Here is a 25,070-nt window from a genome sequence, read left to right as displayed (position 1 = left end):
TTTGATGATTGTTCAACATTTTATTTTGTTCACGAAATATACATCAAGAATAAAAATTATTACACTTTGCAACACTTTGTAATTATAGTTAAATAATATTTTGCAGCCAACAACATAAGACAAGAATTTCAAGTTTTTATTGACCCCCCCCCCAAACTTTTTTACCCTGTGTAAAAATAAGTAATGTTTTCTGATTTTGTTGAGAAAGTTGTCTTTCCTATTTCACCAAAGGTCTGTTCGTGGTCACTACATATCTGAGGCGAAGTTAGCCTTGTTCATTACTGTCATAACTTCAAAGTGACACAAAAACTAACGTTCGCAAGTTCGTTACGCTCTATGGTCTAGAGCTGTGTTTTTCAGCCTGTGGGTAGCTCAGGTATCGCGGACGCAGGAGAAAGCAGTTGCAGCTTAAAAGAGACTTGTCCATTTTATGCTCGCTCAGAGCGAAGCGCGAAGACAATAATCTCGTCCGTACTTGCTGGCGTACTCGGACAACTGATTGTAGTGACCAAAAACACGCGACAGTGCTCATGCTGACCTCTTCTCACATCCACGCCACTACGGCGGCAAGGAATATAATTATATCTCTTCCTATAGAGCGCTGCGACCTCTTTTCACATGCACTTGATTTCTCCATCAGTATAGTGTCAATAAAAAGAAAAGTAAATACGTTGCCTTTGAAATCACCGACATACTTTTCTTATACGACGGTTGACTGAAAAGTAATGCCTCCACCTTCGTAACTCTTCAACAGTTGGCAGCACCGGTATGCGGCAGGTACTGGTTTGTTTCACAGCCTCTTCTTTACAGCTCCAGTTGACGGGAAGCCTTAGCATTGAATGGTTGTGTTGTTACAGTGTAAAGTATCGAACTCTGCGTAGACGGTCGGTCAGTGCTATTTAAGCTACGTGCAGACATTGAATTCTTGACAGGAGAAGGTGTCACCCCTAAGAATATTCATCAGAGAATGAAAGCAGTTTATTGTGATTGTGTTGATGGGAGTACTGTGCGTCGTTGGGCGAGTAAGTTTAAAGATGTTGAGGCGCGAACATCAGACCTGCGTGACACACAGTGTTGGGCGTCCTGTAACAGCAACCACCGAGTTCCACAAGCAAAATGTTGACAGATTGATTCAGGACGATCGTCATATCACTCAGAGAGAAATTGCAAGCACAATCGGCATTTCACAAGAACGTGTGGGTCACATTATTGCTCTGTTTGGCTGTCGGAAGATCTGTGCACGATGGGTACCCCGGATGCTGACTCCTGAAATGAAAGCACACAGACTTGAAGTTTGCCGGGCACTCTCCTCTCGTTACGAGAATGAAGGTGACGTCTTTCTGCATTCAATTGTGACAGCAGACGAAACATGGGTACACCATTACGAGAGAACTGTGAAACAGTGGTTGCGGAAACAAAGTGTCGTCTTCTTTCGTGACGGCTTCAGAAAACTTGTTCATCACTGCATTCGTTGGCAGAAATGTATCCAACTGGCTGGTGATTATGTGTAAAAGTGAATATTGGTAATTGAAGATCACATTCTAAGGATTATTTCTGCGTTTCATTTATTAAAATATTCCCATCCAAACCCAATTAATGAAGATGGTGGCATTACTTGTCACTCAACCCACCTAGTTCTGGGAGTCGCCAGAATATTTTTACTAGGACAGGGATCGCATATTCAAAAAAGTTGAAAAACACTGATGTAGAGAAACAGACTGAGTGCAGCAAAATACATCCTACCTTCGTTTTCAGGTAATTAATTAGGAGCAGATTGACTATGAAAAGAGGAAAATGCCACATAAAAGAACTTCTTGCTACACCGTTGATGATCACTCAGAATTGATAGCTATGACTGGATGTTTGCGAATGCTGTTACAAATGGAAGAGTCACAGTGAACAAGCAGTTTCTCTTGTTATATTGTGCGATAAGACAAAGTAAAACGAAAGGTCTTAATCGTTTCTTACATGCTCCCTTTTACGATGAAATAGATGTATGTCTCCGAGATATTATCAGGAGAATTAATTCCTGAAATGAGTCCGCGACCGTTATTAAATTTTACGCACAGTACTGTCTACATCACCCAGAGATTTATATTTATTTATTGCATAACATCTTGCAGCTGCTGTTGATATCTGATCCAAATTTAAAAGTCCTGTAGGATAATCAGTACCAAGCGTGGCGTCTGCTTTCAGCTCTGCACCACGGTTTACACAAATACGAGTGCTGTCGTATTTGCCCATTTGTGTTTGTGTAATCTGTAGTGAAAAGTTGACAGTTGATGCGCCGCTTTAGCGTTGGACTTACTGCTCATTCGCTGTGAAGTTTGCTGCAGAGGTTGTAGGTTTGGATTAGATGTCGGCAGCAGCCGAACCGTGCTATGAAATATTGTAATTAATAAAGAAATCGTTACGGGGGGGTAGGACGTCAAACGGTCCGACTTGGAGCAGGAGAGGCACAACAGGACATTTATATTTCCACTGTCTATACTTTTACAAGTAAATCCATAAAACTTTGTCAGCATGACCAGGAAGGATTCAGGATTCACACTCATAGGAGTGGAAGTGCGAAAACATAACAAAATAATTTTTTTTAGATATGAAATTTCATCATTTTTGCACTTACTGTTGGCTGCATTTGTGGCTATAAGTACATTTTTCTTCACAATTAAGAGAGATTCTTTGATGAATTTTGCACAGCATACAAACCATACTTACAGGTGTCTGAAACTCCAGAATCTATTTAATGTATGAAAAAGTGAATGAGTTGTTACGTTTTAAACTTTATGTTTAGAAAAAAATCAAATTTTTTAGTTAATTATCTCAATTTTTACCACAGTGTTTAACGCTTTCCACTCCCCGGTCGAGTGGGGCTCAACATTGCAAATTTTGTTTTCCGCTCCGATGTTGAGCCTCATTCGACACGATTATTTGTAGCTCTAAAATGCTTCAGGTCGATTCTGACTGTACTCGGCTTCAATGCTACATAGTGCTGCCATGTATATAAAGAAAGGAAAATAGGTACTTCTTTTTTAGGTAGTTCAGTTCAAAGTGTTAAAGAATTATTTCAGTCCTATACAATGTGCAGTACAGAATTGGATGAACCTCACACTAACCTTACGCCACACATACAAACTAATAACTCGAGAATAAAAATAGATATCACTTTAGGGCAAACTCTAAATAGAACTTTGATATGTTAGCTACATTTCAAAGCCAATAATGTATTATATTACGTAAACCAAAAGTAAACTAGTACTAACATGAAAATTCTCAATAAGCACATGCAATGGCTTACTTCATTTCAAAGTTGAACCATAAACATAACGAATTACGAAAAGATTGTCAGTTCATTATCAAGCTAACATATGTGACTATGAGATGTTTAAAGTTTCAGTCTTTTTTTAGTGAATAGTTTCCTTAAAATCGGATGAGAAGTGTTTCTGAGAGGCCATCACTTTTGCGCTAGCGAAGTTATTAATGTAAAAATATCACACCAAGAAAAGTTTTTACCGTCATGTTTCTGTAAATATATTTGAATGAAAGCGCATTTTTTGTTTTAATATACGCCCTAATTCTTGGTCAATGGGTTCATTGTTTCCACAAGGTTTCATATACCTGTAAGTATGGTTTGTATGCTGTGCAAAATTCATCAAAGAATCTCTCTTAATTGTGAAGAAAAATGTACCTATAGCAATAAATGCAGCCAAGAGTAAGTGAAAAAATGATGACATTTCATATCTAAAAAAAATTATTTTGCTATGTTTTTGCACTTCCACTGCTATGAATGTGAATCCTGAATCCTTCCTGGTGGTGCTGACAAAGTTGTATGAATTTATTTGTAAAAGTATAGACAGTAGAAAATAAAATGTCCTGTGGTGCCTCTTCTGCTCCAAGTCGGCCCGTATGACGTCCTAACCCCCTTAAGTGATCTGAACAGTCTTATTACTGTGTGTGCCCAAATTTGTGTCAGCCCTGTAACTGGTAGCTGCCCAGAAATTTGAAAGAGTTGTATTTAAAAACCCGTTATGTCGTTTTCAGAGAAGGACGGCATGGTTACCTCGTCTGGCATTCCATCTGCACCAGTGGGTCTGAAGTTCAGTTTAGATACGAGGAGAGAATCGAGATTGGTGTGTAATGTGGAAGGAAAGCTGTCACTTTTAGTGACTTCCATATCCCCACTGGAATAGTCCGATACCGAGGCTACAGTAGAGACTTGTCCTTCGCCGCAAAGTGTCTGGAAAAGACACCTGTGTGCGTGTTTGCCATCGAAGAGCACGTCGAAATCGAACGGCCTGCTCGGGTCGTCCGCCGCCGGCCAGCACTGGAACGGTGGGAAAGTGCCGGAGAACGGACAAACCCACTTGTCCGCGACCAGTTTCTGGAACACGTCGCTCGCCGGAGGGTCGGAGAGGGACGGGAAGTCGAGGTACGTGGCGAAGAAGCACGAGTACGGGAGGGGCAGTATGGCGCGCAGCGGCAGCGAGGTGGGCTGAACTTCTCGGGAGACTCCACACACGACGGTCGGCGCGCCGCCATGGAACGATATGGTGACGAGGCCGTCGCTGGTGACGAAGCGGTCGCCGTGGTGCTTGTCGGGAACGGGGAAGCACTTGTGCCACTGGGTGCCGGGACGTCGGGCTGTGAGCGGGAACAGGGGACCCGGCAGGGGGGTCTCGCCGGCCAGGCAGTCGAACTGCGGCGTCCTCGTCGCGCTCATTAGCCGGTAGTTGTCCGGCCAGTGGGATCTGCGGAACCTGAAAACGCCCACACACTGTATTCACCTTTTTGCATTTGCTGTTAAATTATGGGATACAGCTTTCAGACTTCCGGGAATTCAGCCAGGTAACTCAGCGACCGCCGATATCTCGGCGGGAGAACACCCCCCCAGGTCTTTCTAGAACATCTGAACTCGATCCACCTGAACATTCGTTTTACGATGGAGTTGGAAGAGGATGGTTGCCTTCCCTTTCTCGACGTTTTGGGTAGGAGGAAGGATGATGGATCATTGGGACATGGAGTCTACAGGAAACGTACTCACACCGGCTTGTACTTACAGGCTAATTGTTGCCACCATCCGGCTCAGCGCGAAGGGGTACTTCGTACCTTGGTACACAGGGCACATATCGTTTCAGACGCTGAGACTTTGCCAGCTGAGCTGTTCCATCTTGAAGTTACATTTCGTCAAAATGGTTACAGTGATAACACAGATTGAACGTGCGTTGCGCTATCGACCAAATGTACATCCGGTGATTCATGATAATTCTAACACCTAAGTCTACTGCCTTTTTGCCTTACGTAAGAAACGCGTCCAACAAGATCGGTCGTATTTTACGGAAATACGATGTGGCATGAGTTTTTCGACCTCCATCTAAAATTAGAGCACTTTTCAGTTCCGTTAAGGGTGATCTCGGACTGCGTAAGGCGGGTGTATATCGTATTCCTTGTAGCTGCAGCATGGCATATATTGGTCAAACTATCAGGACCGTGGAGGACCGATGTACCGAGCGTGGACTTGAACCGTATGTGCAGTTGACGGACTTTGAGCGAGGGCGTATAGTGGGCATGCGGGAGGCCGGGTGGACGTACCGCCGAATTGCTCAACACGTGGGGCGTGAAGTCTCCACAGTACATCGATGTTGTCGCCAGTGGTCGGCGGAAGGTTCACGTGCCCGTCGACCTGGGACCGGACCGCAGCGACGCACGGATGCACGCCAAGACCGTAGGATCCTACGCAGAGCCGTAGGGGACCGCACCGCCACTTCCCAGCAAATTAGGGACACTGTTGCTCCTGGGGTATCGGCGAGAACCATTCGCAACCGTCTCCATGAAGCTGGGCTACGGTCCCGCACACCGTTAGGCCGTCTTGCGCTCACGCCCGAACATCGTGCAGCCCGCCTCCAGTGGTGTCGCGACAGGCGTGAATGGAGGGACGAATGGAGACGTGTCGTCTTCAGCGATGAGAGTCGATTCTGCCTTGGTGCCAATGATGGTCGTATGCGTGTTTGGCGCCGTGCAGGTGAGCGCCACAATAAGGACTGCATACGACCGAGGCACACAGGGCCAACACCCTGCATCATGGTGTGGGGAGCGATCTACTACACTGGCCGTACACCTCTGGTGATCGTCGAGTGGGCACTGAATAGGGCACGGTACATCCAAACCGTCATCGAACCCATCGTTCTACCATTCCTAGACCGGCAAGGGAACTTGGTGTTCCAACAGGACAATGCATGTCCGCATGTATCCCGTGTCACCCAACGTGCTCTAGAAGGTGTAAGTCAACTACCCTGGCCAGCAAGATCACCGGATCTGTCCCCCATTGAGCATGTTTGGGACTGGATGAAACGTCGTCTCACGCGGTCTGCACGTCCAGCACGAACGCTGGTCCAACTGAGGCGCCAGGTGGAAATGGCATGGCAAGCCGTTCCACAGGACTACATCCAGCATCTCTACGATCGTCTCCATGGGAGAATAGCAGCCAGCATTGCTGCGAAATGTGAATATACACTGTACTAGTGCCGACATTGTGCATGCTCTGTTGCCTGTGTCTATGTGCTTGTGGTTCTGTCAGTGTGATCATGTGATGTATCTGACCCCAGGAATGTGTCAATAAAGTTTCCCCTTCCTGGGACAATGAATTCACGGTGTTCTTATTTCAATTTCCAGGAGTGTATTTTGTGTTCAGACATAATGACCTTTCTAGACTCTGAGAAGCTCATCTGCAGAAACCAGCACGGTTTTCGGAAACAGCGGTCATACTAGACACAGCTGGCCCTCTTTGTACATGATATACAACAGCCTTTAGATACCGGCTCCCAGGTTGCTGCCATATTTCTCGACTTTCGTAGGGCGTTCGACAGTTCCGCACAGTCGCTTGTTCCAAAAAGTGAGCGCTTACCGTCTGTCCAATGACATACGCGGTTGGATAGAAAGTTTTCTAACAGACAGAGAGCAGTATGTCATCCTGAAGGGGGTGACTTCAACAGAAACAAGCGTAACTTCAGGTGTGCCCCAGGGCACCTTAAAAGGTCCGCTGCTTTTTACGATTTACATAAACGATCTGGTTCATGGTATTGACAGTGACATTAGACTGTTTTCCGATGATACTGTAGTCTACAGGAAACAAGTATCACACGAAAGTTGTGAACAAATCAATGAGGATTTGCAGAAAGTAAATGCGTGGTGTAATGATTGGCAGTTACCTCTGAATATTAGTAAATGTAACCTACTGCGTATAACAAAGCGAAAATCTCCATTAATGTACGAGTAAAAAATAAATACCCAGTCTTTAGCACCAGTCGAGTATCTGGGTGTGACTATTCGAAATGATCCCAAATGGAATGATCAGATTACACAAGTAACGGGCAAAGTGGACTCTAGATTGCGGTTTATTGGTAGTATCCTGAAGCGATGCAGTCCTTCAACAAAGGAAATTACTTAAAATGCGTTCGTTCGTCCAGTCCTAGAGTACTGTTCGTCTGTATGGGACCCTTACCAGTTGGGTCTCGTTCAAGAGATTGAAAAGGTCCAAAGAAGAGCCGCAAAATTCGTGACTGGTATATTTAGCCATCACGGGAGCGTTACAAATCTCATAGAAAATTTCAAGTGGTATACACTTGCAGATGGACGACGCGCTAAACGGCAGGGGCTGTTCACTAAATTCGGAAATCGGATCTTCGCCGAGGATGTAGAGGATAAATTATAACCACCAACTTCCACGTCGCGAAACGATCACCATTCAAAGATAAGGGAAATTAGAGCTCGTGCTGAGGCGTTCAGACAGTGGTTTTTCCCTCGTGAGATCCGCGAGTGGAACAGAGGGAGGGAAATATGACTTTGGCGCATATTGTGCCCTCCGCCACACACCGCTTGGAGGATAGCGGAGTATATATGTAGACGTAGAAGTTCTCATGTCGTCAGCTTGGTGCCTACACAGAATACTAATTTGAAATAATACATTGCAAACCACTCAACTTTATTCTTCAGAAAACCGGCATCATTGGAGGGAAACCTGGACACTGATGATTTTCACATACAAATCAGTACAATAACTACAAACTTGGTTCTGATTTAACTCACACAATATTTGCTAATCATTACATCAACTTACGTCGGAAGATCACGATCGCAAACTTGAACACACACACACACACACACACACACACACACACACACACACACACACCTCATGAGCCAAACCATTATGACTATCTGCTTAATAGCTTGTTTGTCGATCTTTGGAACGAAATACATCTGTGGAGGTATGGGGCATTAGCTGTCTACGCACAGGCATGTAATTCGCGTAAATAACGTGCCGCTGATTTGCGTACGCGGTGATGGCGTCCGACAGCGACCCAGATGGGTTCTATGGGATTTATATCAGGCGAATCTGGTCTCCGAGACATCAATGTGAGTTCACTGTAATACTTCACAAGCTACTGTAGTGTGGTTCTGGTTCCGAGACAGAGACAATTATGGTGCTGAAAGATGACGTCGGCGTCGGGGAAGATACCAAGCATGAAGATATGTAGGTGGTTCGCAGCTATCAGCATGTCTTCAAATGGTTCAAATGGCTCTGAGCACTACGGGACTTAACATCTGAGGTCATCAGTCCCAGAGAACTTAGAACTACTTAAACCTAACTAAGGACACCACACACATCCATGCCCGAAGCAGGACTCGAACCTGCGACTGTAGCGGTCGCGCGGTTCCAGACTGAAGTGCCTAGAACCGCTCAGCCACATAGGCCGGCAGCATGTCTTCCATTACTACGCACGAGAATGTCTCTCATAGCATAAAAGCTCCCACCAGCCTGTGTCTGTGGCGTGCAGAACGTTTCGAGACGCTGTTCACCTCGATGACGGCGTTTGTTGAGACGACCATTGATTTAGTGTAGCAAAAATGAGATTTGACCGATGGTCGAATCCTGATGGTTCCTTGCTCACTGCAATCGTAATTGACGATGTCATTGGTTCAACATGTGAACCCGTAGAGGTGACCTACCTCGGAGCTCCAAGTTCAACAATGTCGGAGGAAACACTTGCGCGTGCATGATGATTGAGCTCTTTCGTCAGAGATGCCACAGGTTGCCATCTATCCTACTTTACAGAGCATGCAAGCTCCGAACCTTACGTTCTGTGAAGAGTCGTGCACGTCCAACCATTTAGCACCTAGCGGTAGTTTCACTGTCCTACCTCTTCATGTAAACGCTCACGACAGTAGCAAGCAAACTTTCGAGCAGCCTCACCATTTTCAAGATACTCTTTCAGCGTATCTGCATAACAATAATAATCTGCCCTTTGTCAGAGTAGCAGTGGATTTCCCCATTTCCATCCCATATCTTTGCTACGGCGACACCCCATCCGTGTCCGCCCCCGCCTACATATTCTTGTTACCACGTCACTTGCCCGCAACGCAATCAGACGGCATGCAACGCCGCGGTGGAGAGTGATCATAATGTCTCTACTGATGAGTGTATTTCATCAAATCTATATAGGTCCAATTCCCCATGAACCATGGACCTTGCCGTTGGCGGGCAGGCTTGCGTGCCTCAGCGATACAGATGGCCGCACCGTAGGTGCAACCACAACGGAGGGGTATCTGTTGAGAGGCCAGACAAACGTGTGGTTCCTGAAAAGGGGCAGCAGCCTTTTTAGTAGTTGCAGGGGCAACAGTCTGGATGATTGACTGACCTGGCCTTGCAACATTAACCAAAACGGCCTTGCTGTGTTGGTAGTGCGAACGGCTGAAAGCAAGGGGAAACTACGGCCGTAATTTTTCCCGAGGGCATGCAGCTTTACTGTATGGATACATGATGATGGCGTCCTTTTGGGTAAAATATTTCGGAGGTAAAATAGTCCCCCATTCGGATCTCCGGGCGGTGACTACTCAAGAGGACGTCGTTATCAGAAAAAGAAAACTGGCGTTCTACGGATCGGAGCGTGGAACGTCAGATCCCTTAACCGGGCAGGTAGATTAGAAAGTTTGAAAAGGGAAATGGATAAATTAAAATTAAATATAGTGGGAATTAGTGAAGTTCGGTGGCAGGAGGAACAAGACTTTTGGTCAGGTGAATACAGAGTTACAAACACAAAATCAAATAGGGGTAATGCAGGAGTAGGTTTAATAATGAATAAAAAAATAGGAGTGCGGGTAAGCTACTACAAACAGCATAGTGAACGCATTATTGTGGCCAAGATAGAAACGAAGCCCACGCCTACTACAGTAGTAAAAGTTTATATGCCAACTAGCTCTGCAGATGATGAAGAAATTGATGAAATGTATGATGAGATAAAAGAAATTATTCAGGTAGTGAAGGGAGACGAAACTTTAATAGTCATGGGTGACTAGAATTCGAGAGTAGGAAAAGGGAGAGAAGGAAACGTAGTAGGTGAATATGAATTGGGGCTAAGAAATGAAAGAGGAAACCGCGTGGTAGAGTTTTGCACAGAGCATAACTTAATCATAGCTAACACTTGGTTCAAGAATAATGAAAGACGATGGAAGAATCCTGGAGATGCTAGAAGTTATCAGATAGTTTATATAATGGTAGGACAGAGATTTAGGAACCAGGTTTTAAATTGTAAGACATTTCCAGAGGCACATGTGGACTCTGACCACAATCTATTGGTTATGAACTGTAGATAAAAGCTGAAAAACCTGCAAAAAAGTGGGAATTTAAGGAGATGGGACCTGAATAAACAGAAAGAACCGAAGATTGTACAGAGTTTCAGGGAGAGCATAAGGGAACAATTGACAGGAATGGGGGAAAGAAGTACAGTAGAAGAAGAATGGGTAGCTCTGAGGGATGAAGTAGTGAAGGCAGCAAAGGATCAAGTACGTAAAAAGACGAGGGCTAGTAGAAATCCTTGGGTAACAGAAGAAATATTGCACTTAATTGATGAAAGGAGAAAATATAAAAATGCAGTAAATGAAGCAGGCAAAAAGGAATACAGACGTCTTAAAAATGATATCGGCAGGAAGTGCAAAATGGCTAAGCAGGGATGACTAGAGGACAAATGTAAGGATGTAGAGGCTTATCTCACTAGGGGTAAGATAAATAATGCCTACAGGAAAATTAAAGAGACCTTTGGAGATAAGAGAACCACTTGTATGAATATCAAGAGCTCAGATGGAAACCCAGTTGTACGCAAAGAAGGGAAAGCAGAAAGGTGGAAGGAGTACATAGAGGGTCTATACGAGGGCGATGTACTTGAGGACAATATTATGGAAATGGAAGAGGGTGTAGATGAAGATGAAATGGGAGATATGATACTGCGTGAAGAGTTTGACAAAGCAGTGAAACACCTGAGTCGAAACAAGGCCCCGGGAGTAGACAACATTCCATTGGAACTATTGACGGCCTTGGGAGAGCCAGTCCTGACAAAACTCTACCATCTGGTGAGCAAGATGTATGAGACAGGTGAAATACCCTCAGAGTTCAAGAAGAATGTAATAATTCAAATCCCTAAGAAAGCAGGTGTTGACAGATGTGAAAATTACCTATCAGTTTAATAAGTCACAGCTGCGAAATGCTGACGCGAATCCTTTACAGACGAATGGAAAAACTTGTAAAAGCCGACCTCGTGGAAGATCAGTTTGGATTCCGTAGAAATGTTGGAACGCGTAAGGAAATATTGACATTACGACTTATCTTAGAAGAAAGATTAAGGAAAGCAAACCTGCGTTTCTAGCATTTGTAGACTTAGAGAAAGCTTTTGACAATGTTGACTGGAATACTCTCTTTCAAATTCTAAAGGTGGCAGGGGTAAAGTACAGGGAGTGAAAGGCTATTTACAATTTGTACAGAAACCAGATGGCAGTTATAAGAGTCGAAGGGCATGAAAGGAAAGCAGCGTTGGGAAGGGAGTGAGACAGGGTTGTAGCCTCTCCCCAATGTTATTCAATCTGTATATTGAGCAAGCAGTAAAGGAAACAAAAGAAACATTCGGAGTAGGTATTAAAATCCATGGGGAAGAAATAAAAACTTTGAGGTACGCCGTTATCATTGTAATTCTATCAGAAGCAGCAAAGGACTTGGAAGAGCAGTTGAACGGAATGGACAGTGTCTTGAATGGAGGATATAAGATGAAGATGAACAGAAGCAAAACGAGGATAATGGAATGTGGTCGAATTACCTCGGGTGATGCTGAGGGAATTAGATTAGGAAATGAGATACTTAAAGTAGTAAAGGAATTTTGCTTTTTGGGGAACAAAGGAAGGCGTTTCTGGAGTTAACATCGAGTATAGATTTAAGGGTGAGGAATTCGTTTCTGAAAGTATTTGTGTGGAGTGTAGCCATGTATGGAAGTGAAACATGGACGATAAATAGTTTGGACAAGAAGAGAATAGAAGCTTTCGTAATGTGGTGCTACAGAAGAATGCTGAAAATTAGATGGGTAGATCACATAACTAAAGAGGAGGTATTGAATAGAATTTGGGAGAAGAGGAGTATGTGGCACAACTTGACAAAAAGAAGGGACCGGTTAGTAGGACATGTCCTGAGGCATCAAGGGATCACAAATTTAGCATTGGAGGGCGGCGTGGAGAGTAAAAATCGTAGAGGGAGACCAAGAGATGAATACACTAAGCAGATTCAGAAGGATGTAGTTTGCAGTAAGTACTGGGAGATGAAGGAGCTTGCACAGGATAGAGAAGAGGAGAGCTGCATCAAACCAGTCTGAGGACTGAAGACCACAACAACAACAACATATGGGTCCAGTTGTATACCTTCATTATTTACAATGTGGCCTAAGAACGTCACTACGAATCTTATTCTTTATGAACACAACCTTGGAAGAAGTTGGTCTAGCGTTTGAAGATGTTAATTCCATGCTACTGGCGGCGGGATCGGAAATCAAGTAATAAGCAAAAATAGATTTTAATGAAACGTTCCAGCGAGCAATTGACAGGGACCTATTCAACCGTAATCGAACTTTTTTTTTTAGTTGTATGCCCCAAAAATGAAATCTTGATATTTTGACGTAAGTAGCTGTAATGATCAGCAAATATTGTACAAGCCAAAACAGAGTCATTTTATAGGGAGATATTTACGTGTAAATGACAACTGTCTTGCTTTCCTTACAGTTATGATGCTTTTGTGAACCCAAACCGGTAGAGGAATGAAGCTGTGCCAGGTACAGCTGGTGGTGTGTATTTCATTATTTCAAGTACTTGACAGCTATAGACTGTTGTTTCAAGAAAATTAAAACAAAAGAATACATAACATAGTGCGACTTCCATCGCTGGGGCCGTGGCCATGGCGGTGCACCTCTCACACTAATGGCCCGAGGAGAGCCAAAGTAAATAACTCCGTTTTTCCCCACATTTGATAAGTGAAAGGTTTTGCCTTTCGTTTAATGTAAATTCATGCTTTACAATAATTCGTGATTCTTTCGACGAAATGTACCAATGAAATATTATAACTGCGTTTACTACACACATTTTAGTTACTTGTGCCTTAAATTCCTTTTTATAGTCCCTAAAAGTGGGAGTACCACTTTTTCTCTCAGAAGTTTACTCATATGAAAGGTGAATTGATATAAATAAAGAGTTTTGCCACCCTTATTGTAAAGATGTTGGAGAAGTTTAATACCTGAAATGAGTACGCTGTTTTTCAATCTCCATGATTGCTGTATATTTATAAAATATAAACATAATGTGATACAGTAAATTTGAGTCTGCACCTATTTCTCCGATTGTGCACTTTTCTCAAATTAGTTAAAATAATTGCATTGTTGTTGTTAATTAGTAGAATGCTGTCTCCTGAGTCTAATAGTTCAACAGTGCTTCGTTGTTTCTAAATGTCGAAATTCGTTAAAATGTAATTTTTGTCTTGCTGTTGTTTAAAGATGCTTTATAATGGAGCATATCTCTTTACTTGATTTCACCGTCCACATCATCTTCCTCTGTCCAAGGATCAACCTACAGTTGTCAGTTTGTTGGAGAAAGCTTGGTGCACTGGAGGGATGCACAGGAGAAGTGTCATTATGTCTTTCTTTTTTGTTTCGGTGACAGGTCGCACAGCATTATTGAGAAGGATCAGTTTTATGGTTTATATATTTAATGTGAGACATCAATGCGAGACTTCGACATGGAGTGCAAACTTCCCTTATAAAAACAATTTCTGCTTTAATAACATCTGGATATTACAAATCTAAAGGAAGAAAACAATGCTATTACTTACTAGGACAGCTTCAATGCCTTTTTGGTTTGAGTGCGTAAATAAACAAGCAAAACAACACACAACAACAAGAACAGGTGGCCTTGCCGCTTGACTTATAGCAATATTCCCTCGAACGCACATCACATGAGAGGAAGAATGCATTTGGAGCTCCCAAGTGGGTCTAATGGGAAGTATCGTTATACCACCTCTCCACAGCCAGTTCCTGTACATTGTGAGTAAACTGAAAGGTATAGTTCAGAAACAAAAATTCTTTGACTTACACTACTTTGGTTCTCCGCGGCTCAGTAATACCCGGAGAGCAGCACTACTCGAGAAATACATTCTCCCTTCACGAGGGTCCATCACACTGTGGCTTGAAGCCAAAAGGCTAAAATCATCTCTCATATCGAGCGATCAGAACTACTCTTGATTTGCCTGTACCATAAGATACCTCTACATTAAAGTAGGAAATTAAGATAACGGACGTATTACTTACTGACATTCTGCAAATCCTTTTGCAATAGGTTAACGCTTTGCTCACACCCATCCTATTAGGATTAGAGGGGGGGGGGGGGTGAAATCGAGTTATAAGCAGAGTTATACAGTGATTTTAATTACATGATCCAGCCAGCAATTGGAACGGATAGTTTCAACCAAAAGCGAATCAAACGGGTTTTACGCCTCAGAATATTAACTTCGCCATGTAGTTGTATAAGTCTATCTTGTAGTATAAGCATGTAATATATATATATATATATATATATATATATTACTATAGTTGTACAAAATGAAAATTTGTAATACGTCGATTTTGACGATCTAATGCACCAACTGGACAGAATTTTGCACATTACCTTCCGGGAGGATACCCAACAACTCACTCTACTAACCAGTGCCAAGCCGAACAACTGTTTGTGTAAGGATCAGAGGTGGACCAACGCGTTATTGACGTGCTCAATTTGTGAAGATCTTTCTCTTGAATAAATCATTCAGTTTTTTTTTGAAACTGTAATCATTTGGCTGTCTGTACATGTACATCACTTCTACCGATTTCTATCCCATTCGGATAATTTCTTCGTGGCGCATAATTTTTTTTTCTTAGAGTCTACTAATGTAAAATCGACACTTTCCTTCGTCTCTTGATCATGCTGACGGTATGAGTGGGGGTTGCTGTAGGCCGTGCCAAAACAATGTGCTCATTTTTCGACTTAGTAAAAACAATACTTTGTAAAGTGGGAAGATGTTAAACGGCGCTTGAGGAATATCATTCTAGCACCCAGAAACTCCTAATAATCACTTTTAATGGAGTAACGCACCATGGTTTCAAGTGATGAAATTGATTAAAAGGTATTGTATCTGAGAGTGTGAACTTGCTGACGTTCGTATTGCTGTAGAACATTCACTACTGTAATGGTATATTTTATTTCAGTACAATGATAACACTTTTTTGTTATTAGATTCAGGTTATCGATTACGGATGTTTAAGAATTCGTCACTGTTTATTCAATATAACTACAGAAAACTTCAAGAAGTAAATTTTTGAAACAGTTATTTATTCCATGAATCTGTTTTCTAACCTTTGCAGGCTCATCGTATACAGCAGGTTACATAGCTATTGCAAAACGTAATGCTTGGTGGTGGCTCTGTGACAGTACTCATGGTGGTGCATTAAAACATGTTCCATCTTCTTGTCAAGAGCCAGCACCCAGCATTACGCTTTGAGATAGTTACGTAACCTTCTGTACACCATCTGAAAAGGTTCTAAAATCGGTTCACGGAATGAATAACTATCCCAAAAAGATGGCTGGTTATAGTTTTGTGTATTTACATATTTTGCTTTAGGCACAGAGTGTAAATATTTCGGTGAAATGGAGATTTAAAACTAGTCTTAATCCTTATTAAAATACTAAATACAACAGTGTTAGCATTGGCGCTATCTTTCAGTACTGACTTCAAATGGTTCAAATGGCTCTAAGCACTATTGTACTTAACATCTGAGGTCATCAGTCCCCTAGAACTTAGAATTACTTAAACCTAAGTAACCTAAGGACATCACACACATCCATGCCGGAGGCTGGATTCGAACCTGCGACCGTAGCAGCCGCGTGGTTCCGGACTGAACTGCCTAGAACCACTGGGCCACAGCGGCCGGCCAGTAATGACTGTCTTGCAGAACAGTACGTATGGTTACAAAAGTAAGTACTGTACAGGTAAAGGAAACGGATAGCAACAGCGCGTGTGACCTACCACAAACTTGGCCCAAAAAATTTAGAAATAGTGCTCTTCAGAATGCAATAAGCATATTCTAGTGACTCCAGTTGCCAGATATTTTAATTTAATGCTAGGTGGCACGGAATACGACATACCTGTTTTAGACTTCCGTACAGTGCCAGTAATACGGCTGAAATAGTTTTCAACATTCATTTTACTCATTTGATAATGATTTTCTAACGAAACGTCGTCCTCGGCAGATAACTCTCTTATTATCCTATTGGGTTTTCCAAACGATTCCTACGAGATACTTGTTTCCATTCCCAACATTTGTAGGTTCCTTTTCCCTTCGTCAGCGTCACTATAAATTCTTCGGCTAAAAGCTGTGCAACTCCCGTACCAATAATTTCGCTTGCCACCATTTTGAAATTAGCTTAAGTGGCGTTTACAACTTCTCCGTGTGGAAACGCTAACTTGCGCGTAAGGGTAGCTGTGGGGAGGGGGAGTGGGTGCACGCGTAAGAAATTAACGGCTGTGGAAACTCGGTTTAAGGACCGGGACAACGATAGATGTGGCGTTTTGCTTGTGAACGACCAAGTGCATCAGCGGCGCTACAGTTAGACAGCTGTAGCCTGTATACGGACGACATGTTATCTTGATAACTTGTATACTAAAACTAGCGAATCTGCAATCGATCATACTGACGGGTTATTCGTTTACGACCAATAATTTGACAAATATAGTCGTTAGAAGTCGATAATTTCCCACTACAGTACCCTAAACAAAGCCGTCGCATAAACAGAGGATCAACCACAGCAATGCAAGAGCGACCATCCGCTGTCAGAAGGAAACCTAAAACAAAACGAGGTAAAATTGTAGCGTAGCACATAATAGCGCTTACTAATAGCGCTTACTACAATACTGACACGTGGAAATTATCTGCCACTCACCTAGCGGTCAGTATCTCAGTATTACACAAATAAGAAATTTTCTTTTGCTTTTTCCACGTGTTTCTTGAAGTAGTGAAGCGTTGGCAAGCACTTGTAGCAATGTTTTCCCTCTTGTTATTTACTCTCCCTATTGTGCCACTCTCGGCCGCGGTGGCCGTGCGGTTCTAAGCGCTGCAGTCCGGAACCGCGGGACTGCTACGGTCCCAGGTTTGAATCCTGCCTCGGGCATGGATGTGTGTGATGTCCTTAGGTTAGTTAGGTTTAAGTAGTTCTAAGTTCTAGGGGACTGATGACCTAAGATGTTAAGTCCCATAGTGCTCAGAGCCATTTGAACGATTTTTTATTGTGCCACTGGAAAATGCAGCGGTTCCTCCAACCCTCTTGAGCACAATTTTTAACTCAATGTTTCCTCGTTTATTCGTCTAACATAAATTGAATGACACTGCATACAATCACACGTGCCTGCTTATGAAGTACGATCCTTGCACACAGGCCCGGGAGTAGACAGCATTCCGTCAGAACTTGGAGAGACAGCCATGACAAAACTCTTCCATCTGGTCAAGATGTATGAGTCAGGCGAAACACCCTCAGACTTCAAGATGTGAATATCGTCGAACTATCAGTTTAATACGGGTGCTATTCGCAAAGTAAGTAAAGATAGGTCGCGAAATGGAAACCACTGTCAAAATCAAAACTGTTTTATTTGCAGCAGTTAGCTACAACTTCCAGTTACTTATCTCCGTAGTCGCCTATCCGACTTAGACTTTTGCCGTAGCGTTGTACCACTACCCTCGTTGTAGAAGGCAGCCGCCAGTGCTTTCCGCCAATTTCTCTACGCTGGCCTACAGCTCTTTGTCTGTGCCAAAATGTTGTCATCATAGCCAGCGGCTCATGTGAGGAGATTAAACTCAGAGGGAGACAATTACGGGCTGTATTGTGGGTAATAAAACATTTCCAACTGAAAACGATGCAAGAAGAAAACGTTTGACAGTTATGTAATGTTCGCTGCATAGCTTCAGACAAAATTGCTCACCAGACCCTCGTACTCGACCAGAGACACTATTGTTCTAGGTATCTTTATATGCTCCCTGTGAGCTCAGAACTGAACGACGTAACGCGATTGACAGACATACTAGATACACTGCCCAACACACCTGTCCGAAATTCGTCAAATTTTCACTGTGGTTTCCACTTCGGGATCGATCGTTTCTTACTTTTCTTACTTACCGAATAACCCCCTAAATCATCGTTGCAAAATGCTAACATGAATTCCTTACAGAAGAATGGAGAAACTGGAGACCAGTTTGGATTTCTGAGAAATGTAGGACCACGCGAGGCAGTACTGACCCTACGACGTATCTTAGAGGACAGGTTAAGGAAAGGCAAACCTACCTTTGTAGCATTCGTAGACTTAGAGAAAGCTTTTGACAAAGTTGACTGGAATATTCTCCTTGAAATTCTGAGGGCAGCGGGGATAAAATACAGGTTTAAACGGTTCAAATGGCTCTGAGAATTATGGGACTTAACTTCTGAGGTCATCAGTCCCCTAGAACTTAGAACTACTTAAACCTAACTAACCTGAGGACATCACACACACCCATGCCCGAGGCAGGAGTCGAACCTGCGACCGTAGCGGTCGTGCGGTTCCAGACTGTAGCGCCTAGAACCGCTCGGCCACCTCGGCCAGCTAAAATACAGGGAGTGAAAGGCTATTTACAACTTGTACGGAAACCAGGCGGCACTTACAAAAGTCGAAGGGCATGAAAGGATACAGTACTTAAGGGAGAGAGTCAGGATTGTAGCCCATCCCGAATGTTATTCAATCTGTGCATTGAACAAGCAATGAAGGAAACAAAAGAGAAGTCTGGAGTAGGAATTAAAGTTTAGGAAGAAGAAATAAAAACTTTGAGGCTTGCCAATGGCACTGTAATTCTATCAGAGACAGCAAAAGACTTGGAAGAGCAGCGGGACGAAATGGACAGTGTCTTGAAAGGAGGATATAAAGATAAACAGCAACAAGAGTAAAATTAGGATAATGGAATATAGTCGGGTCAAACCGGACGATGCTTATGGAATTGACTACAAAACGATGCACTTACAGTAGGAGACGAGTTTTGCTATTTGGGAAGCAAAGTAACTGATGATGACCGAAGTAGAGAGGATATGAAATGTAGACAGCAATGGCAGGAAAAGCGTTTCTGAAGAATAGAAATCTGTTAACCTAGAATATAGGCTTGAGAACTAGGACGTCTTTTCTGAAGGTATTTGTCTGGATTATGGAAGTGAAACAAGGACGATAAGTAGTTGAGACAAAAAGAGAATATAAGTTCTTGAAATGTGATTCTGAGAAGGAATGATGAAGGTTAGATGGGTGGAGCGTGTAACTAATGAGGAGGTTCTGAATATAATTGGGGAGCAAAGAAATTTGTGGCACAACCTGATTAGAAGAAGGGATCGGTTGGTGAGCCACATTTTGAGACATCAAGAGAGCACTTTAGTACTGGTACAACTAGCGTAACATTATCTTCTCAACGACAAAATGGTTCAAATTGCTCTGAGCACTATGGGACTTAACATCTGCGATCATCAGCCCCCTAGAACTTAGAACTACTTAAACCTAACTAGCCTAAGGACATCACACACATCCATGCCGGAAGCAGGATTCGAACCTGCGACTGTAGCAGTCGCGCGGTTCCGGACTGAGCGCCTAGAACCGCTAGACCACCGCGGCCGGCCCACCAAAGATCCCTTGGAAGCGCAACTCATAGTACCTCCTATCATAATCCTGCCGTCCCCAGCCTGCATCTGTGGCGCGGTACATGTTTCGTGCAGCCATCTACATCTACATCTACATTCATACTCCGCAAGCCACCCAACGGTGTGTGGCGGAGAGCACTTTACGTGCCCCTGTCATTACCTCCCTTTTCTGTTCCAGTCGCGTATGGTTCGCGGGAAGAACGACTGTCTGAAAGCCTCCATGCGCGCTCGAATCTCTCTAATTTTACATTCGTGATCTCCTCGGGAGGTATAAGTAGGCGGACGCAATATATTCGATACCTCATGCAGAAACTCACCCTCTCGAAACCTGAACAGCAAGCTACACCGCGATGCAGAGCGCCTCTTTTGCAGAGTCTACCACTTGAGTTTGCTAAACATCTCCGTAACGCTATCACGCTTACCAAATAACCCTGTGACGAAACGCGCCGCTCTTCTTTGGATCTTCTCTATCTCCTCCGTCAACCCGACCTGTTACAGATCCCACACTGATGAGCAATACTCAAGTATAGGTCGAACGAGTGTTTTGTAAGCCAGCTCCTTTGTTGATGGACTACATTTTCTAAGGTCTCTCCCAATGAATCTCAACACGTTTGTTTAGACTGTGTTGTTGTACGTAAGTGAAACATCGACACTTGGAGACACAGGAAAACGTAAAATAATAGCCTTCGAGGTGTGGCGCTACCGCAGAGTGCTCACGATTTTCTGGGTAAACAGGTTGTCAAACGAAGAGCTGTTCCACAGAGTGAAGAGAAGCCTTGTCTCCTGAAACTAATTATATACAGAAGGAACACATGGGTCGGCCATCTAATGAGACATAATGGTATCATTAGAGGTATCATGGGATGAAATACAAGGAGCAGACCGAGACTAGAATAACCGGATAGTGGAGCTGCACCACCTATACTGCCGTCAAGAGGAAGGCTAATTGCTGCTAACTAAACAGACAGTTTTGTGTAATGCTGGTCGGAAAAAAAGCCGATGGCGTCGACAAAAGAACGGTCTCGCCCAGGGCTAGCCCCCCTACTGTTTAACCTATACACCAATGATCAACCGTACTACCCATTTCTTGTACGGCGATGATCTGGCCATTACAACGCAAGGAAATAACTTCGAGAAAGTAGAAGGGAAATTAAAAGCTCGCTACACGTAATGTCTGAATACTATAAAGAGAACTCCCCCAAACCAACTATATCTAAGACACAGGTTAGCGCTTTCCACCTCCGCACAAAACAGGCAAACAGGAAGCTGAACGTCATCTGGAATGGCAACAAACTGGACCATACGGACAAACCAACATACATTGGTGTCGTGCTGGATAGATCACTGTGAAAAAACCTGCCAAAAAGTTGCTGCCAGGAGCAATATTTTAAGAAAACTAATGAATTGTAAATAGGGAGCTAGTCCGACTGTATTACGAATAACTGCTCAAGCACTTTGCTTCTCCACGGCAGAATATGCATGCCCTGTATGGTCTCGATGCACACATGTTAAAAAAGTCACTACAGTTCTTAATTAAACATGCAGGCTAACAACAGGATGCATGAAACCCACTCCACCTGGGAAAATATACAAAGCAGCTGGATTCTCATCTCCTGAGTCCCGACGAATTGTGCACGATCATACAGAAAAATTTGAACAGATTAACCAGCTGCATGATTCTTCACGTGGACATAGCAGACTTAAATCCCGCAAGAGATTTCTCACTAGTGAATTGAACGAGCCTCCGAAGGACTACCCTGCCTCACGAGAAATACCCAGTGGCAGTACATCAAGCTGGAAGATTTGGAGAACACTGAACCGCATCAGAACAGGCGTAGCACCAGTTAAAGCAAACCCAGTCAAATGGGGCTTCAAGGAAGAAGGAGACAACAAATACGACTGTGGTGAAGTTCAGGATATGGAACACCTTCTACAGTGTTCCATCTACCCCACAAGGTGTACCCTTGACGAACTATGGCTTGAGAAGAGAGAAACATTGGACTTGGCCCGACATTGGGTTGAAAGGCTTTCTGGGTTCTGGGTGGAGATTTTAATTTGCCGGATATAGACTGGGAGACTCAAACGTTCATAACGGCTGGCTGGGACAAAGAATCCAGTGAAATATTTTAGAGTTCTTTATCTGAAAACTATCTTGAGCAGTTAAACAGAGAACCGACTCGTGGCGTAACATATTAGACCCTCTGGTGACAAACAGACCCGAACTATTTGAAACAGTTAACGCAGAACAGGGAATCAGCGATCATAAAGCGGTTACTGCATCGATGATTTCAGCCGTAAATAGAAATATTAAAAAAGGTAGGAAGATTTTTCTCTTTAGCAAAAGTGACAAAAAGCAGATTACAGAGTACCTGACGGCTCAACACAAAAGTTTTGTTTCAAGTACAGATAGTGTTGAGGATCAGTGGACAAAGTTCAAAACCATCGTACAATATGCGTTAGATGAGTATGTGCCAAGCAAGATCGTAAGAGATGAAAAAGAGTCACCGTGGTACAACAACCTAGTTAGGAAACTGCTGCGGAAGCAAAAGGAACTTCACAGCAAACATAAAAATAGCCAAAGCCTTGCAGGCAAACAAAAATTACGCTAGGCGAAATGCAGTGTGAGGAGGGCTATGAGAGAGGCGTTTAATGAATTCGAAAGTAAAGTTCTATGTACTGACTTGGCAGAAAATCCTAAGTAATTTTGGTCTTATGTCAAAGCGATAGGTGGATCAAAACAAAATGTCCAGACACTCTTTGACCAAAATGGTACTGAAACAGAGGATGACAGACTAAAGGCCGAAATACTAAATGTCTTTTTCCAAAGCTGTTTCACAGAGGACGACTGCACTGTAGTTCCTTCTTTAGATTGTCACACAGATGACAAAATGGTAGATATCGAAATAGACAACAGAGGGATAGAGAAACAATTAAAATCGCTCAAAAGAGGAAAGGCCGCTGGACCTGATGGGATACCAGTTAGATTTTACACAGAGTACGCGAAGGAACGTGGCCCTCTTCTTGCAGTGGTGTACCGTAGGTCTCCAGAAGAGCGTAGCGTTCCAAAGGATTGGAAAAGGGCACAGGTCATCCCCGTTTTCAAGAAGGGACGCAGAATAGATGTGCAGAACTATGGACCTATATCTCTAACGTCGATCAGTTGTAGAATTTTGGAAGACGTATTATGTTCGAGTATAATGACTTTTCTGGATACTAGAAATCTACTCTGTAGGAATCAGCATGGGTTTCGTAAAAGACGGTCGTGTGAAACCCAGCTCGCGCTATTCGTCCACGAGACTCAGAGGGCCGTAGACACAGGTTCACAGGTAGATGCCGTGTTTCTTGACTTCCGCAAGGCGTTCGATACAGTTCCCCACAGCCGTTTAATGAACAGAGTAAGGGCATATGGACTATTAGACCAATTGTGTGATTGTATTGAAGAGTTCCTAGAAAAGTGAACGCAGCATGTCATTCTCAATGGAGAGAAGTCTTCCGAAGTAAGAGTGATTTCAGGTGTGCCGCAGGGGAGTGTCGTTGGAACGTTGCTATTCACAATATACATAAATGACCTGGTGGATGACATCGGAAGTTCACAGAGGCTTTTTGCGGATGATGTTGTGGTATATCGAGAGGTTGTAACAATGGAAAATTGTACTGAAATGCAGGAGGATCTGCAACGAATTGACGCGTGATGCAGGGAATGGCAATTGAATCTCAATGTAGACAAGTGTAATGTGCTGCAAATACATAGAAAGATAGATCCCTTATCATTTAGCTATAAAATAGCAGGTCAGCAACTGGAAGCAGTTAATTTCATAAATTATCTGAGAGTACGCATTAGGAGTGATTTAAAATGGAATAATCACATAAAGTTGATCGTCGGTAAAGCAGATGCCAGATGGAGATTCATTGGAAGAATCCTAAGGAAATGCAATCCGAAAACAAAGGAAGTAGGTTATAGTACGCTTGTTCGCCCACTGCTTGAATACTGCTCAGCAGTGTAGGATCAGTATCAGATAAGGTTGATAGAAGAGATAGAGAAGATCCATCGGAGAGCAGCGCGCTTCGTTGGAGGATCATTTAGTAATCGCGAAAGCGTTACGGAGATGATAGATAAACTCCAGTGGAAGACTCTGCAGGAGAGACGCTCAGTAGCTCGGTACGGGCTTTTGTTTAAGTTTCGAGAACATACGTTCACCGAAGAGTCATGCAGTATATTGCTCCCTCCTACGTATATCTCGCGAAGAGACCATGAGGATAAAATCAGAGAGATTAGAGCCCACACAGAAGCATACCGACAATCCTTCTTTCCACGTACAATACGAGACTGGAATAGAAGGGAGAACCGATAGAGGTACTCAGGGTACCCTCTGCCACACACCGTCAGGTGACTTGCGGAGTATGGATGTAAATGTAGATGTAGAAACAAATCTCCGGACACGAAAAAGTAAAGTAAAGCAAGCTGCTAACTAACCTGTTGGTGAAGACCTAAGAAGAAGAAAAAGAAGTGTAAATGAAAAGACAAGTGCGTGCGGAGTTACTTGTTGAGGTTGATGGTCCACCTGGCGGTGAGCGGCAGGAGGCCTCCTTGGCTGGCCGCGAACAGCCCGGCGCGGACGTCGTCGGTGGCGTCCAGGCGGCAGCGGTAGAACTGCCGGGACAGCCAGCCACGCATCCAGAAGTCGGCGCGGCTGTCGTCGCCCTGCTGGCCCCCGGAGGCGCCGTGCTCCGTGGACAGCTCGCACTCCGCCTGCGGCCAGCCGCGCGGGCGCAGGAGCACCGTGTCGGAGCAGGCCGCAAAGCGCGCCGCCGCTAACAGGCACGCCACGTGCAGCAGTGCTACGGCCCGACAGCTCGGCGCCATCGTCCCAGCCGCAGCACTTCGCACACGCCCGGACCCTGCACTCGCCAGCGCGTGGCCGTACCGGAACCGCTGCTGCAGACTAAATCCCGCCGTGGCCCTATCTGGCCCCCTCCGGCACAGG

General features: G+C 43.8%; 1 protein-coding gene across 1 annotated transcript; it reads right to left on the bottom strand.

Annotated features, from left to right (window-relative positions):
- Positions 1 to 25,070, bottom strand: LOC126284635 (uncharacterized). The gene is made up of 2 exons (XM_049983710.1): positions 24,627 to 25,070; positions 1 to 4,757 (listed from the first exon to the last, which is right to left on the bottom strand). Exons 1-2 carry the CDS (start codon positions 24,947 to 24,949, stop codon positions 4,016 to 4,018), a joined length of 1,065 nt encoding a protein of 354 aa, XP_049839667.1. The 5' UTR covers positions 24,950 to 25,070; the 3' UTR covers positions 1 to 4,015.

Source organism: Schistocerca gregaria, chromosome 8 (genome assembly GCF_023897955.1).
Source record: "Schistocerca gregaria isolate iqSchGreg1 chromosome 8, iqSchGreg1.2, whole genome shotgun sequence".
Lineage (NCBI taxonomy): Eukaryota > Metazoa > Arthropoda > Insecta > Orthoptera > Acrididae > Schistocerca > Schistocerca gregaria.
Note: the sequence above shows the minus strand (reverse complement) of the source record. Positions and strands in the feature narration are given on the sequence as shown.